Raw genomic sequence first — 18979 nt, 5'->3', positions numbered from 1 at the left:
ATTCAGTACTGGGAGCAATTTCTGGGAAAAAGCCTCAAGCTCTCTTTACCCTGCCATTATTCAATCAAGCACCCTCGGGAAAGTAAGAAAATCCAATGAAGCTTTGTCATCATGCTTGGCATGATATTAAATATGGGCATCACTACTATTGGGAAAAGGAATATCAAATGTCAAAAGACTGTGGGTGAAAACAAAAAGGTATTTTTCCTGAAGAAAATCAAATATATTCAACGTGCATTAACAGAAAAGTTTCATGTTCCACTGTCTCAGTGTTAAAGTATAAGTTAGGATTTTTTTTTTTAGTTTTATAGATCTTTTGAGATCTTTCTCTGTAAAATTCACTACATCGCACTGCTCCAGAATCATGTCAGAATGTGAAGAAAACAACTTCAATATTTTCAGTAATTTTGGGGCATTTGTCTATATAGATAAATAAGACACTACATTAGAAGGATTTCCTATGAATAATTAATTTGTGTTACTTTTAATTTGCAATGAGTAGACAAACTTTGAAGTTATGTGTAAAGCAGTACAAATAATCATGACATTTTGACAAAAGTGAAAATTTGAGGCCAATCAAATTTGAGGCAGGATGCAAAACTCAGTGTATATGAGCAAATCCAGAAATCATCGTCAATGTCCATTGCATGGGTCAAAACACAGATAGCCAAAGTTATCATAGTAAAATCCATAATAAACAAGTCGAAAACCAAGAAAACAAAAGTGCTAGGAATCATACTGCATGCAAGTACATTTGCATAGCTTTGTCAAACCATGCCCTGCATTTTAAGAATAAAAGTAATACCCCTCCCCATAAAAACCCTTATAGTAAGGCAAATAAGTACAAATTTTGAACAAATAAGTTATAAAATAGCCAGCATGTCATTCAGAGAAACAGCATTGAGTCACGAGGCCAAAATTATGACAGCATGTTTCTAACAACGAAAAGCTACCTTTAGAGAGAGTGTGACAAATTGAATATGGAGTTACTATGGTCCAATGAGTGAGCTGGACCAGATTTTCTTTTGAAAGAGCAAATAGAAGTGCTTTTACTGAGATTTCTTGTTTACGACATTCCAGCCTTATTTTCTTGACAAAGTAGGTGAGTTTTTTCAAAAATTGTTCTTGAAAAAGAAGAGAAATTTCTTTATAGTACAATGTAGCAGGAAACTTAATAGTTGGGTACAGTAAAATAATCCATCCCATTTCTGAGATGGTTATTGTTCTGACTGCTGGAATAAACAACATTCACTTATTCACAGTAACTGCCTGATAATTACTCAACTCTTTGGAGAAGGCTATTATCTTCTCCACACTGGACGAGCTCTTTATCCTGATGTCTCTGTTGCCCTTGCATGTTTCCAGTGGTTCCATATTTCTCTACCTAATGATGCTCTATGGACTGGGTAACATAGGTAATTTATTGAGGAAGGGAGGCTGCTTTGCCAGTGGTTGCCTGGGGCAGTTCAGGTTGACATGCCAACAGTCACCTGGGGAGGTTCGGGTTGCCTTGCCAACAGTCACCTGGGCCACAATGTCCATGGCAGTGAGCCAGGAATGGCTGATGTTGTTTTAGAGGGGTCTTGCCATGGTGATTGCCATGGTTACCATGGCCAGCTGATTCACAGTCCTGTAACTGATATATAAATATTGTTAGAGGTTACAATTGCCCATACTTGGGCTCAGATGGAGAGTATTGGAACATTTTTATATATGATAATAAACACAATACAAGTATTGCATAGTATTGTATGAGATATGTGTAGACGAGTTTATAGACACTGGTAATGATATGTGCATGTTATACACACAGTAATATACATTACACGTATCACCCCACTAATATAGCAATGCTGCTATCTAGTGGAGGACACACACAGTTAAACATAATATAGACATTTGTCCCATACAAAACTGCCATATACTCAAAACTATTTTATTTGCATTTTGGAATACCACCAATATATACATTTTCATATGGGTAGGTCTGACTCAGTTGTTGTTTAGTACACAGACTCAGAAGCTGTTAGAGTTGATATATGTTGATTATTGGCAATCAGCACAGCTGTATATGTGAGGCTATTACTTAGATCGAACACAGATCACACCAGATTGTGCTGTAGAGAATAGTATTTCAATTTAATATTTTCAATTTAAACGTGTGTATATGTATGTATGTATGTATGTATGTATGTGTGTCTGTATGTATGTATGTGTACGTGTATATATATAGAACAAGACTATTTCAAGCTTGAAATTAGCAAAAGAAATATTTTTATAATAGGAAATGCAAGATAAATTAGACAAATGCAAGGATGGGATGAAGAAACAACAAGGGTGGATATTAACTGAGCCTCAGGGTCCCTATGGATTCCAGAAACAGGCAATAAAGTGTGTGTGTGTGTGTGTGTGTGTATCCATTGAGCTTAGCTTTGGGGGAAGGGTGTGCCTACTGAGTCAATTACCCCTTTTTCAGTGTGGGCCTGGAGTTCACTCTCACTCTATTGACTACACGCTTTCACACTGCCAGAACACTAGGGGCCTGTTAACCTCCTCCTACATCTTTGTGGGACATTAGTAAAATGAGAAGAAATGCAAGAAGAAGAAGGAGTGAGAGTAGGCATTGCCTTTCAGCTTATGTGTTACACATGCAAGTGTAATTCAGCATGCGTGTGTAACCACGTCAGGTAATTCTGCATCCTGCTGAGAGAAAGTCAGTGTGTAGGACAGACAGCAAGAACAAAAGTGTTCAAGATGTACATACTTTTACAAAAGGATACTTTTGAAGAGGTGTTCAGTGCATACTATGTCACTCTGTATGTTTCAGTTGAAGGCTTGTTAGACCAGTTTTGACCTTTTGGTTAATGGAGTGTGTGTGTGTGTGTGTGTGTGTGAGTGAGTGTGGTGTGGGTATGTTGTGTGCAAAAGCACTTTTTAAGCAGGACTTCAGTCTTGACTGAACATGTATATATACTGTAGTATAGCAGAGTTATACTGAGTAGATATTACTGTGTAAGGAAGAATTTTCATACATGACTGAGTGTGTTTGTAACAACTTTTATTTCATAAAATTGTTACACTTTGACTTCAGTCCAGATGTGTAGTGACCACTTACAGGCGTGAGGGTACACTTTCCATGATGCCAGCCTGTAGCCCTCTGTCACACTGTCAGGGGATGACAGCGTGCAAAAACAAGCTCTTCATTTAGCTGTGGTGCTGATAAACAGGCACACGCACACACACACACACACACACACACACACACACACACACTGACATAATTAGTCCGAACGGAGTTTATATCTGCTTCTTAAGCATTGGCTATTTAATTATGAAGCTAATTTAAGCATTTACTGATTGAACTAGTTTACAGTGTTTATACCTGTCTGGTTCTTTATTATACTTCCTCTTTTGTTGGCATTTTTATACATTTTTTTTATATCAATTCCATTAAGTAAAAGACTAATCCATTCAGCTGGCTTCAAAACAGCTTTAAGCACTAGGCAGGCAATTAGCAAGGGTTTTTTTCTTTTCAATATTCCTTCCGAGTCCTGTGAAGCGGAAACTGTGAGATATTGCATTCCTATTGAAACTGTAGTTTTATTTGAGGGCTGGTGTAGATATTCTAAAGAACACCCATGCTGTGGGAGTAAACGGAAGAGGTTACTACTAATAATAACCATACTTACACTTATGACTTTATTGCTGTAGAGTAATTTTTTATAGCTTGGACAGTGGTGAAAGATGAGACATATCTTTTATACATACAAAGGTGGTTTATTTTACAGAAAAGTATTAATATGCATAACTATTTGTCTTTCCATTCTTAATTGTCTCTGTGTTTACAGGAATAATGATTACACTCCCAAGGTTGCTGTCCTTTCGGCTGCTCCCGTTAGGGGTCGCCACAGCGGATTATTGGTTCGCATATTTGATTTGGCACTGTTTTTACACCAGTTTTATCTAGGGCTTGGGACTGGCACTGGAAGTGCACTGTCATGTACAACCCTGGGGTTGTTTACCTGGCCAGGAATCAAACCCAGGCCGCGGTGATGAGAGCACCGAGGCCTAACCAGTAGTCCTCCAGGGACCCCAAGCTGTAATCATGTAAGGAAGGATAATTTATTATATAAATAAATATATCTTAATATAACGATGCACTTCCAGGCAGCCGCTACTTGCCTGTCAAAGATGGCCTTGAATCACACATAACACAAGGCTGTCAGTCAAGTGTGTGTGTGTGTGTATGTGTGTGTGTGTGAGTGTATGTGTGTCTGTTGGTGTGTGTGCTGGCGAAGGCCAGTCAAGAGGTTTAAAGCTTTTTGAAGAGAGCCCCGTTGCCTTGACGACAGCTACACTTTGACTGTCCTGTGTCTGTGACAAAAACACACACATACACACAAACCTCTCAATGAACTAGAATTTTTCTGACACCAATTTCTGATTTTATGTTGCCTTTCTTGGGTTGTAGCACATAATAACTACAGTAACAACATAACAACAACCAGAATTACATATATACATCTTGTAGAATTGTACTTCTTTATCATTTACAAAGACACTTAATTGATATCTAAGTCTTCACTGCTACGTCTTTGCTGCTGTATGTGGAAAAATGTTGAATATTCCATGAACTGCTTATTAAAAATGAGAAAAAATAACATGATCACAGACATATTGTATACATACAGTATCTGGACTGTATGTCACTGGTGGCCAAATGATGCATGTTAGCATTGATTTTTCCTTAACCCTTGAGCTCAAATAGCATTGAATGGCCTACATATAGAAACATTAAATAAGCCTGGTGTCAATCTCTGTTATATAAAGTAAGTGTTAGTGAATGCACATCCACCCATGGCAGGAGACCTGTGTCAGTTATAGAAAAGTCATGCCACATCTGTACTCTAACTCAGACTGCTTTATGGTATATAGTGTCTAGTGTCAAAATTATATATTTTTATATTTTACACTACAATAATTAGTGTTTATTGTATTAGTGTTTACATTATATTACAATGTATATTTCAACAAAAACATTTTACAGAAAATAAATAGTATATGATACCACTAACATTTTTCTTTTGTCTCATACAGATGTTTACTGGCCAAATCATATATTCAGAGAGGAAAAAAGTTCTAAAGAGTCCATATGGCAGTAAAAAGTTTACACTATATATTCTAAAAAAAACTTTCCAATCAATAATTGTGGCTTAATTTAAAATACATTACATTTCTTTTTTTTATGTAAATGGACATAATGACATTGGTGATTTGTGCAAGCTGAGGTTTTTGCTTAATTGCGCAGTGATGCGCCGGTAACTTTGCCACTTCACAGTTCCAGAGATACAGACTCAATCTTGAGTTCGGCTTTCTGTCATTTTGAATTATCTGTGCATGTTCTCCCTGTTTCCTAAAACATGCATGTAGGTGTATTGGTGACTATAAATTGCCTCTGGGTGTGAATGTGTGTGTGCATGGTGCTCTGTGATGGACTGGCATCCAGGGTGTATTTTTGCCTCGTGCCTTGAGTTCCACTGTGACCCAGACCAAGATAAAGAGGTTACTGAAAATAGATGAATGAATGAATGAATGTTGCTCATGTTGCCTAGATCTGTGAACCAAACAAAACATATTATAACCTCATACCTCATTCTTATGAAAGCCTCATAAAAAGATGGAATAACAGAAACAGGCTACAGTTCTCAGTAAAGCTATAGAACTTTTGAGGTCATGCATTTTTCATGGCTCTTGTAATTATACACTACAAAATGGAGTGTTTTTTAAAGGTCATTTAAAAATAGACAGAATCTATGTGCTCTAAGATAAAGGAGGCATTGAATGTTAAACTAAAAACAAAGTTGCTCATTAAATACAAGGTTGCTTATATATATATATATATATATATATATATATATATATATGTATATATATATATATATATATATATATATATATATATATATATATATGCGCAACCTTACACACACACACCGATCAGCCCTAACATTAAAACCACTGACAGGTGACGTGAATAACATTGATTATCTTGTTACAATGGCATTTTTTAAGAGTTAGGCTATATTAGGCAGCAAATGAACAGTCAGTTCTCAAAGTTGATGTGTTGGAAGCAGGAAAAATGGGCAAGTGTAAGGATCTGAGCGACTTTGACAAGGTCCAAATTGTGATGGCTAGATGACTGGGTCAGAGCATCTCCAAAACGCCAGGTCTAGTGGGGTGTTCCCTTTATGCAGTGGTTAGTACCTACCAAAAGTGGTCCGAGGAAGGACAACCGGTGAACCAGTGACAGCGTCATGAGCGCCCAAGGGTCACTGATGTGCGTGGGGAGCGAAGGCTAGTCCGATCTCACAGAAGAGCTACTGTAGCACAAAATGCTGAAAAAGACCACATTGGGCTCCACAGCAGAAGACCACATTGGGTTCCACTCCTTTCAGTCAAGAACAGGAATCTGAGGCTATCATCGGCATGGTGGGTGGTGTGTGTGTGTGTATATATACTCTCAGTTTTATTATAATATAAGCTGTAAAATGGAATTTTTGACATTCTAACTTTTTTTTTTTAATAAACGCTTTAGAGTGGTCACTTGCTGTGTTATTCATATCCTATACATAATAAGAGCAGAATTAGGCCAAAACAGTTATTAAAAGGTCATAGTTTTTTTTTTGTTTGTTTTTTATAAATGGGAGCATCTTTATGTCTAGGATGTAGTTAAAAGTGTATGTCCACAAGGAGGCAGTGGTGATGTTGCCGTATTACAGTAAGGCAGAGCAAGCCTCATGTCCGTACGCTAACAGCTCCAATTAACCCAATTAAACAAGTTCTCAGCTCACATCTGCTCTGACTGACAGAGGTGCAATGATAATTACATTCTTTGAACACAGTTTTCACAGTTTGATTCAGAATTCTTCATAATTAAGACAGTCATTTTATCCTCTGCTAGTGTCTGGTCAAGAGCAACCTCCTGCCAATCAGAGCACATGCCGTCTGCTGCTGGAGGCTTTTCAGTGGGAACAGTGAAAAACAAGAGTAGTGACGAATCTAGATCAGTGAATCATAAGACTGATGAAAGAATGAGGCAGAGAGAGAAAGAGAGGGAGACAGATATTTGGAGGGACTGGGCATGAACTCCATTTGCCAGGTTGTTTTGTATAAATGTATTTTCTAATACACTACAGTATATACTACATTTTCTACTATTTGCAGGTATCCCTTCTGAGGGAATGTTACAGCATTTTAAAGTCTAGTAACCCCAAAAAGTGAAATGGCAGAAAATTTAATTTAAAGATTCTATTGAAAAACATCAACTGAAGGCAGCTGAAGTAAATGCCTGGCATCTCAAAGGAGGAAATTCAGCATTTCCAGACTTGATTGACTGCAAAGGATTTGTATCTAAGTATTAAAAATATCATGAGCCTGTGAAAATGGAGGATTTATGTGAAAAAAGGTTGTAATTTCTAAACCATTAGTACAATATTTTTGTTTAACTCCTTAAATTAAAGCTGAAAGTCAATGATATCATGATTGCTTCAATCCATTGTGGTGGTATACAGAGGCAAAATTACAAAAATTGTGTTTTACTTGTCCAAATACATATAGACCTGACTGTTTGTGTGTGTGTGTGTGTGTGTGTGTGTATATATATTTCATACATGTATATTTCATATATGCACAAGCACATACATGCCATGAGCTGGTGTGTCGTGCTGCTTCTCTTACACTTCCAGATAAACATTAGTGGCAGCTGCTGCCATGGCAACACCATTGTGCTCTTCCCCTTTGCCTCTCCCCCTCCCCCCTTCTCTCTCTCTCTCTCTCTCTCTCTCTCTCTCTCTCTCTCGGCATCCTTGAGCCACTCCCCCTTTTTCCAGTGCTTTGCGCTCCACTCAGTGCCTGTGTCAGTATAGACTAATAGAGTGGAGGGTGTGGAAGGAGCTCTGTTGGATGGAGGAGCAGATGAACCACTTAGTGACTTAAAAAGTCAAAATAACAAAAAGTAGAGTTTTGGGGGATGAATGAAGACACCCAGTCCCATCTGAGGATGGAGGCTACAGACAGATTAAACGGGCTTGGAGGAAGAAGGAGGAAACCCAAAAAGGTAAACAGCAACTCCACTTGGGAGGGATTGGTTTCTGGAATGGATGTGTGCACATCTCTAAGTACCTGAGATATGGAGAGAGGTTTTGAGTATTGACAAATAGTGTTTTCCGTTAATGAAATGATGAATCACTTTTGGTGCAGTTGACTAACACCTGTTATGTTCTCAGGAATCTTTTAGAAATGGTTCAGTCATATTTTTTGATTTAGTGGCATGGTGTTTAAAAGTAAATTTAAGACAGTTAGTATTAGAGCAGCAGGTCTGAGGAAACGCAGGGAAGCAGTGTTGTTTGTGCTATGTTGAGAGATTCATTTCTGGGCAGCACTGCCTGATGCTGTCCCATGAGGCTGACTGGTAGGCAGGTGCCATGCTGGGTGTGCATGTGTGTGTGTGTGTGTGTGTGTGTGTGTGTATGTGTGTGTGTGTGTGTGTGTGGGTGGGTGTGTGGCTTGATGCCCAGATGTTATTATTTGCAGGGCGCTTGCCTTAATGAGGATTCTGTTTTGGGAATAAAGATGCAATGACAATAGATGAATTTTATATGTGTGTGTGTGTGTGTGTGTTTGTGTGCGTGTGTGTCCAAAAGAAGTGCTGATCATGTTGTTCTTCCCTGTGTTTATTGCTACATATCCTCCAGAGTGTACTCCCTCCTATCTGTGGTTAAATTAATATATATGGCACTGCTTTTCTATATCGAGTGTTTCCATTAAAATTCTGATGCATTAAACGGTGGCTCTAACAGACTCTCACTCATTTATTATGGAATGTCGTGAAGCACCTTTGTTCCTCATGGTGGTGATCAGTTCTGAATATGGGGCGGGTCCACGTCTCTTTGTGTTTGTTATTGTACATAGCTCCTCTGTTCAAAAAATCAAGAATAAATGAGGTATTTTGTGTGTTTCTCTAAGCGTTGTATGCACTGGGGTGTGGGTGTTTTGTTGAGGTGGGCGTGCTAGTGAAAGAATGCTGTTCTTGTCTCTTGCACCTGTGTATTAATACTTAATTACTCCTGGACGAGAATTCATAGTGCATTCATAGTTAAATGCTGCTGGATATTAGGAAATATTTGATGTTTCCATGTATGATCTTTGTTTCTGTGTATGATCTCATCGACAATACCACATCCAGTGGATCTCACGAACCAATCAAACTGCAGTTAAGCTTATTGGATTGGTTACGGTCCTGGTGACTCATCACATGGTCTTAATTGTGAACTGGAATATTATTAGCAACGCTTTCATAAACAATACCATTTTTAAAAGGAGGAATGGAAAGTGTGGTAATTCCTGCTGTCGTACTTGCACAATATAACATTTTATTATGTATTATTTATACAAAATAGTCAGTTATTGTGCATAAAATACAATAGCATTGTCTCACATTGCCCACTGTTCTGAAAGCATCACATTAACAAGACATTTTCAGCTAATAAAACTGGGTGTCCCTTAAGTCCAGCATCATAAGAGAAAAAAAGTGTAAACAGAAGCTTTTATTTATAGAATTTGCTCAATATGGCAATCACTTTTCTCAATTCCTATGAGTAGAATTATTTGGATTTGTTTGCTCAGATACAGCATGGTCTGTTGGTCTGTTCCTATGATGCTGGAAGACCTTGGTAGTTTCCAGTTTGTCAGAATGTTTTGCTGTAGGGCGACTGTCACGGCTGCAGTGCAGAAACAATGGCTTTAAGCAGAATGAGCACACCCTCGTTTATCCCGAGTCTCTTTCTTGATGCAGAGGGCAAAGAGGGCTCAGTATTTGAATTATTGATATGCCCTCCCCCACTGAACCCTCCACAGGCTCAGGGGCAAGGCGACTGGGGTTTAATCAGTGCAGAAGAGAAGGGTGGAGTAGTGTTTCTCTGTGTGTAGCACTAATGAGGGAAGGAAGGACAGGGTTAAGCACAAGTGCACAGGTCTGTTAGGTTTTAATGGCATGTATTTACACAGTTCAGCTAATGAGTGGCCCATTTAGACCATACTGAGCTTATTTGATTCTAAAATATCATTAACAAAATAAAGGTTCACGTCATCTCCTTAACATGTCAGTGTTTACTTGTCAAATAAGATACATAAACACTGACAAATATACAGTAGATTCGACAGTAGAATTAATTATATTTATGTGCAGCACATTCGCTCAGCAGGTAGTGTTGCCTCGTCACAGCTTCAGCATCCCCAGGTCCATCGTGAGCTTGGGTTACTGTCTGTGCAAACATTCACATGTTCTCCTCATGCCTGTGGGTTTCCACCAGGTTCTTCAGTTTTCTTTCACTTCCCAAAAACGTGCCGGTAGGTGGATTGGCTACATAAAATTGCCCCTAGGTGTGAATATGTGTGTGTGTACTGTGCCCTGCAATGGCCTGACATCCCATCCAGGTTGTATTCCTTCCTCACACCCAGTGTTGCTGGGATAGGCTCCAGATCCACTGCAAACCTTGACCAGGATAAAGTGGCTACTGAAGATGAATGAATTAATGAATTATGTTTATTATGGTTAATATTGTGGAATGTCATTGATGTTAGTAATGCAAAATGTGTTAAAACTCAAGCATGAGTCATTTGTTACATTTTGTTTTAAATCGCTCACATCATATTTTTGAGTTTGTAAAGTAGCAAATTTGCTGTCAGTCACATTGCATGGGGTGCCTGTTGACAGTGTATCAATCCAAGCCCGTAGAACACTAGGAATGCAATTGAGAATAGATGTCTAAAAGCATGTCAAAGCTTTATTGTGCCTAAATCTAGTGGCTGAGAATTGACCAAAGGTCCTCATGTTTGTGCATTGATTTAAGTTGTAGGTCCAATGCAAAGATGGCTAGCAACAATATACATACATGCTGTAATTTTTTGATGGCAATGTACAGCATTTTTGCCATGGTCACACTGTTACAGTTTTGCTTCCTTAATTTCCAGTCTTTCAGTTGTAAGTGGGTGCAACACTTTCAGAACAGCTGCAAAATGCTTTAGTCAAACTTCTTGAAGGCATGCATAATTAAGGAGCAAAGTATATATGATTTTCTTCGCATCCATCATCTCTTACAGCATCATGTTCCCAGGGGGCCAGTTAGCACTTTAGCATATCGCATTCAAAGCAGTGTACACTCAGCAGCAGGTTTAAAGGCTGATGAAGATGTTGCTGACGAAGAAGCTCTTGTTCTGATGAACGCTGTAGAAATACAGAGTGCCTTTATCTCTGGCTGAAGTAATAACAGGTTGAAATATGTGCAACTCTGTTCAAAATGTATAAAATAAGTATAAAATTCGCATTGTCAGATTTTTAACCTAACACACTGCCAGGACCCATCATGTGGGTCTAGACTAGTCTACTGTAGCTCCTGAATAATTCGTAGTAGTTACTTAATATTATGATGAAAGGTAAGTATCTGAATAATAAGTTCTTACTTTAAGGGATAATATCTACCTAATTTCATGTACAGGACTTCTAAATGTGCAGTTTTATCCTCATAGCTTGTGGCTTAACTAACTGAAATGATGCTCTGTATGATGCTAAACGTTTAGCAAGAAATCCGAGATTCTGTTTTTAAAACTGAGCATCTGAGATCAAGCCCTCTCACTAGTGTGATAGATTTGAAAAAATTCTTTTCAAGTTTGGTAAAACGGAGAGATTGAAAATTGCTGGGATGCAGTGATAGCATGACTCAATCCTAATTGGAGAAGAGGTATCGATCGACACTGCAGAATTACTAGGCCATGGAAGGGCCTGATTTAATTTGTGTTACTATAACCTATTCAGCCTAGATCTTGAAACTTATGGTGCAGTAAATGGAAGTCACATCTTCAAATGTGCAATATTAATGTTTCTATTGTTGATTTTTTAGATACAGGCCCAGATTTCAATTTTTATTATGAACATTATAGTTAAAATAGTGTCATATTCAATTAATCGTATCAGGATATGCTTAGGTCGTAATTAAGAGTTTATTTATTATTATGCTTCACTCATGAGCTTGTTTTCTGCAGTGGGTATAGTCGTATAGCTTGGCCTCAACAAGCGGGCACAGCAGAATCGACTCTGATGTTTGAGAGCTTGTTCCTGTAATGTTTGAAACTGTAGGTGATGTGTTTCTGGCTCAGAGCTTTGCAACAGTAATACAGTTTATCCAAAGGGCGTGAATGGAATCATGCAGTTCTTGAAACTGTTGCCACGCATGTGGCCCATTGGTCTGTACCCACAGTGAAAGCATTACACTGTGTAAGGTGGTTTTCTATATTGAGCTTACGAGCTCTTGTTTCACTGGGAAACAGCAAAGCACCACGTGAAGTGTGAGTTGCAGGGAGGTGATGCCTTTCAGAAAGCATTAATCGTCATGGAAGCTTCCAGTCCATTCTGGGACTTGTCTGGAAGGTTTCTGCTCTGGTTACGCAGCTGATCATTTATATCTGTCTTTATGTCTGTACTGTATAATTTATGTGTTGTATTATTTTTCCAAATATATCAGACTTAGCCACACCCTTTGTTTTTTTTTGTTTTTTTTTCGGTTGCTTGTGTTCTTTTTACTACAGATGAGTGAAAACAGGTAACTGAACTAGCTTCACTAACACAACACCACTTTCAGAAAAAGATGACATTGGTCATTAAGCCAGTAACAGAACACTGCATATGCATAGCCAGAACTGGGAGCACAATGGGTGGGGCTCGGTCATGTAGTCATGTGATCTGCACACTACATGAAAGACCTGGCGCTTGTGTCTGTGCTTGTTTGGCGATGCTCTCTTGACCATCTCACCATGACGCCTTCCTGAAGCGTCTTCTGGAAGGCAAATAGCAACACAGATGGGAAATACCCATGAAGCTCATCTGTTTCCATGGCAACAAAATGCCGTAGCAAAACAAAGATCAGAGATCAAATTGCATCAAAATTGAATTTTCAACTGTCTGTAGTTTTCTCTCTGCTTACCTTGTCACATGAAACAAGAATATAGGGATGTCCAGATTCAACTGCCCCATGCATGCTCTCCTGCATTAGACAGGGTGGGGCCCGTAACCTAGACAACAGTCATGCTCTATGAGGATTGGTCCATAACATGGCCCATCGAAGAGGGATGGGGGTAGAAGATGGAGTGAGATAATCAAAGAGGAGGAGGCATGAGGGAGAGATATTGATCATCGTTGACATGATCGCATGCACTCTGGCCAGAGATTTGTCTAATTTGAAATTCATACCAAATCTGAGAGAGAAGGAGATGCAGAGAGAAAGAGAGAGAGAGAAAATAGAGAGAGAAGCCCCACCCTGTTTATGAACGATCCCTTTGTCTGAAGGCAGAGAAACAGATAGATGTAAGAGAAAAACATAGACTGTGTGAATCAGCAGTGTGCGCTTGTTTGTAAGCCTTGTTTTGTGTATCTAGAAAGTGAGAAGTCACTTAATGTATCACCATCAATCTAGCAGCACCCCATAAAGCAGCTAGTGATTAGAACCTGCGGTCTGACCAGCTGAGACAAAGTAGGCCAGCAGTGCTTTTATAGAGGCGCACACTTAATACCCCTTAATGACAAGCATCACAGGGAGGCCAGTGTTCACGCCCCATTGCATTTACTTTTTGTTTTTGTTCATTCAAGGGTATAGCTATTTGTCAGTCGTTGCATTATTAATTGTTTAAATTAACACAAATGCTATTGTTTTAAGTAACTTTGTGAAGGGGTGTGTAAATTATGGCATTGTAATGCATTAGTGCAATTTCATTAGTACCAATGAATAATAAATGATAATGCGCACCAAGCAGAGGCAGCTGGTATAAATGGACTAACAGGGCTAAGCCCCTTCCACCCTGCTTTCAAAGAAAGAAAGATATCAGGTTTCATTTCTGGCATCCACATCAGATTATTTGCTGTTAACAAATGTCTTAAGGCAGATTATTATGATCTTTTGTGGAATCAAAATCAAGCGCAACAGCTCCACCAACGTTTGTAAGAAAAATATACAGAATGGTATGACGAAGTGAGGCTTGGGCTCATTTTATTTAAAAGCCCAGACTGTATATCTGCCGCCTATCAGTCACAGTCGTGTCAGGTATATTGTCTGACTTCTAGGACAGTAATGTATGTATAGACCTATTTTAGCTTTGCTAATTAATTACAGTCCTTCATCTCCAGGCCAGTGAATGAAAAGCCTGAGGAAGGACAATGAATAAACTCAGAACTGCTTTTGTACTGTTCAGGCTTTCCTTGAAGTTCCTGTGAAATGGCTTGGAAGTTGATGTATTTCCTTTTGAAACAGGAAGTGAGGATGATGGGGTGTTGAAGTACTTAACTGATTTTACAGTTCTTCAGCCAAGTAGCTAAATATGGAGCACAGTGAAAAGTTTAACAAGAGCCTTTTTTTTCAGCTGTGGATTCACCCAAGCCTGTGAATTTCAACAAGCTCAATAACCTAGATGGTGAAGTGTGTGGCCGTGTGTTTTTGGATTTATGCTGTATGCCGTATGTTTGAGCTGAAGTTGACTGTATGCGACAGTGACAGAGAGCTACAGGATCATCCCCGGGAGGCATCTGACACATGATAGTGCTAGGCTTATAGATAAAGGGTTAGGCTTTGATAAATATTGATAACTTTGTGTTACTTAATCTTACTGATGGAGAAGCCCAGACCGTGCATGCAGATGGAATCACATTCTTGATTAGGTAGCAAGACATCCTTGGCATTTAAGACTCCTCTGAAAAGTGCATAACCAAGAATTTGCACAAATTCAACCCTGTTTGAAATAAATAAACTCCTTGAATACACCAACAGATGGTTGGAAAGGAGAACCAACAGCAAAAATCTTTGCTGCTAATGAGCTGCTACTGTAGAGCAAGACACACCCCCGGGGGGCGGGATATAAAAGCATTGTATAGAGCATTTGATTTGACGGCTGCAAGACTAGTACAGAATGAATCACTCTTTTCCCCAGAAGTGATGAACTATAAAATTAAAACAAGAATTTATATTTTTTCTAGCTATACTGTCCTAGTGGTGTCTCTAACACTAAGAGATAATTTTAATTTCACTTTAAATCTGGCTCTGATTGATAGAATGTCAGATTACATACACACAACACAAACAGCACTTCTACCTTCTGACCTCTAATTCCTCTCGCTGTACAAGCACAGCTTAAATTGCTTATAAATGTTCACAAGGGATGGGGCAGAGCCAACCATGCTCTCTCTCTTCTTCTTCTTTTTAGTTTAAGCCTGTCTTCTTGTTTCCATGGCACCTGTGTCTGCCATCCTGTCGCTCCATTCCAGAACAGAAACACATCTAGTTTAAGGGAATATGAAAGCATTTCTACATCTGTCCAGACTTCATGTCCAGAGCTATCTTTAGTTTTTTTTTTACTACTTCTATTAGCTGTGGATTTTGCCACTCTGGACTTACTTTGTCAGCTGACAAATTTGGTCCTGAAATCAATTACTAAAATATCATGAAGTGACCTGAATTTTTGCAAAGTGAAATGAGTTTATATAGTGATCTTTCCCTGAGACTCAGTTATGCTGTTGATTGATTCTTTTGTTGCACATGTATATTGGGGTGTGCTGAATGCTACAGAGGATGGGATTTTATGGATTTTTGCAACAACTATAATAAGCTGTCAGTTGTAAATGGCAAAGTTAATATCTGTGAATTCTACAGCATGATTTCAGTCTAGCAGTTGGTTTCTATACTTTTCAATCAGTGACACTGAATTATTTTTGCCAAAAGAAAGGCAAAAAATGACCATAAAAATGTCAGGTGAAATTATGTGCCAGTCTGATACTGAGGATAAATTTCTCTCTATGTGCTTGTGTGGATGAGGAGGCATTCATCAGATCGACTGCTGCTTCTCTAAAGGAGGCTATAAATTTTTCAGGCTTATTCACAGTATGAAATCAGTTTTTGGAAAAAATATGAAAGCAGAACTAAGACACATTTTTTGAATGTTATCTTGTGAATTTCTAAGGAAATGAGTAGCGGCTCAGCGTCATTTGTCAATATTTGTACCTTTACACAGTTTAGCCTGCATGGCTGTTAATGTATTTACAAAATAATAGAATAATGGTTAATTCAGACAAAAACAAAGGTCTGCTAGAGTAGTAAAAGATTCAATGCTTAAACTACAGTTGATCAAAAATAATGAAATGAAAATCTTTTTGGCATGTGTTTTATGCAAATAGTGTAAATAGTGGAAGAGTTCTGTTTTGTGACCAGCTGTTACTGTATACATGTCATGTGCAAAATAATATTAAGGATATTCATATTCATTGTTGGGGAAATACTCTGGAATTGAATAGTTGTAAATGGGATTATTCGGATTTTGGCTTATAGATTTGTGGTGGTGATCTAGTGATAGTGGTGATCCACTGTGATTTATATTAAATTAATAACAGATTCATACATACTGATTTGCACAGTGTTTACTGAATCTTATAAATAGTAATTAGATACTATTTCACATGAAATGAGAAACAGTTTAACAGAACTATATTGAAACAGTACACTGTATGTAATGATATATAGAAGGGATTTGATTATTAATTTGCTTTCCAGCACTCCAAATCTCGATAATATGCGCAGGTTTATCTGAAACAGTCTTTTTTTTATTTAATGTGCTATTACTTAATGCACTGTTTTATTTATTTTATGGATCTTAGGCCATGGAAAATTAGTGCAATGAGTGGAAGCGATATTTATAAAATGAGCTGGATGTCTGGAAAGTGTCATTGATGTTCATGTTTGAAAGTTCTTTTCGTGCTAATGCAATTATTTGATCCTTTGAAATGTACAGGGCTCTTTTCCCACTGACATTATGGATGTGTTCATTCTTTGTCTTTTATCTCTTTTTATCCAATTCAGATTGCTTATGAATGAATTAATGGATTGGCACGGTAAGAGGCCAGTATTTGTAGAGCACTGCAACACTGAAGGCTTGTGAATAACAAGCTGTGTCTTTGTGTTGGTGATTCTTGTTTGGTCCTTTAAAAAAATATACACATAATGATTGTGATGTAACCCTTAAATGTGTTCCTCAGGTTGCAAGTTACCTAATTTCTACCCTCTGTTTAGTTTCCTTTTCACTTAAACTCCAATTTGTTTTAAGGAAGCAAAGAAGGAAAATTGGCCATGCTCTCTGGGTGGGCGGGATGGCATACTCTCTCTTCCCTGTCACTCACAGTGACATTAGCCAATCGTGGGCGTCTGTGAGCTCATGTATGTGGAAGAGGTTTAGACAGATTCCTCAGAGTGTGTTACACTGCCTTGTGACGCAGCATTTGCAGCAATTTGATATGATGAGTTTGATTGGCTTCCCATGTCTCGGAGGAAGCATGTGATAACCTTCAGACTCTCTGGTTGTTAGCTGTCGTATGATAAGGAACAGCCATAGCATATGATTCATATATCATTTTTATACTCCTCAAACCATTCAGTGAGCCCTCATGCCCTGTGGATGAGGGTGGGATCATTTTTAAAGAGACCAGTCCTATTAGGATAGAAATGTTTCATCATAGGTGATAAGTCAGAGTAACTTTGTACTGATTTGCAGTAATGATTCTCTTCCTATATATCTCTGTATAGATTGTTTTATTTTCATAAAAGGCACATGAATAAATTCAGAAAGCTCACTTTCAGATCTCAGAGCATCTTTGTCACTGTTTAAAATGCATGAAGCTTCCAGTTCAGAGTTTATATAAGTGACAGAAAGGGTAACCAAAAGACATTAAAAAAACCCTTCTGGCAGCCATGTCTAATGGAATTGGATTTGTTTAAACTTTTCTTACCTCTGACAGGATAGATGGTGACATTTCCAATTACACGCATTTCCTGATACACCAATCACAAAGTGTTATATTTAGGCCTGTGTTATAACAGTCAGAGATAAATTGTCACCTCACATATCCTGTCCAACAACACATACACACACACACACACACACACACACACACACACACACAGAGGTTCTTATTGTAAAACACATTATCTGTTTTACTAGAAAAAAAATGGATCTCTGGTTTATTGCATTCTGGTCTCACTGACAATTTTCCACTGGATTCTTATTGTCTAAGGAAATGTTTGAGTAACTAGACATTACTTACTATTCTGACACACACATATACAGTATTCCATCTCATGAGGAAGGTTGGGAAATGGGAACTCCTGCCTAAATTGATTGATTACAATGCCATGTCCGGAAGGCTCTCTTGCTTTTTTCCCTTCGTCCTTCTATTACTTCTAAAGTTTAATTACTTTGGCTCTTTCACACACCTCCCTACTGAGCCTGGTGTCTCATTTTCTGCTTTTCATCACTCATTGCGTTTACTTCAGCTGTTACTCTCATCTAACCATATCTCCTCATTTCCTGTTTCTCTTTCTCTCCTTTATGTCTGTGTTCATTACACTGGTGAGGTCTTTTAACAAACTCATTTTCACTGTCTCTCCCCCAACATTTGCATTATGGTCATAGAGGCATAACAGCCTTCACTCTCCACGTGCATCAGTGAGCCTTGGGAGCCCATGACCCTGTCGCCGGCTCACCGGTTGTACTTCATTGGACCACTTTTGGTAGGTACTAACCACTGCATACCAGGAACACTCCAAAAGACCTGGTGTTTTAGAGATGCTCTGACCCAGTCGTCTAGTCAAACAATTGGCTCAGATCCTTACACTTGCCCATTTTTCCTGCTTCCAACACAGGTGCCATTGTAACAAGACAATCACTTCGATCACTTCATCTGTCAGTGGTTTTAATGTTATGGCTGATCAATGTATGTGTACATAATATATATATATATATATATATATATATATATATATATATATATATATATATGTACATAATATATATATATATATATATATATATTGCATCTTCACAGTGTTGGATGCAA

At 38.3% G+C, this 18979-nt stretch overlaps 1 protein-coding gene across 1 annotated transcript in view; it reads left to right on the top strand.

Moving 5' to 3' along the window:
* Positions 1-7918: 7918 nt before the first annotated feature.
* ank2b (ankyrin 2b, neuronal) overlaps positions 7919-18979 on the top strand; it is a 114132-nt gene continuing 103071 nt past the window's right edge. Inside the window, exon 1 of the mRNA XM_053233144.1 lies at positions 7919-8116. Coding sequence (XP_053089119.1) covers positions 8030-8116 — 87 coding nt within the window. The 5' untranslated portion in view covers positions 7919-8029. The remainder of the gene's footprint in view (positions 8117-18979) is intronic.

The sequence above is a fragment of the Pangasianodon hypophthalmus genome, chromosome 4 (assembly GCF_027358585.1).
Source record: "Pangasianodon hypophthalmus isolate fPanHyp1 chromosome 4, fPanHyp1.pri, whole genome shotgun sequence".
NCBI classification, from domain to species: Eukaryota; Metazoa; Chordata; class Actinopteri; order Siluriformes; family Pangasiidae; genus Pangasianodon; species Pangasianodon hypophthalmus.
This window is presented reverse-complemented; position numbering and strand designations above follow the sequence as displayed.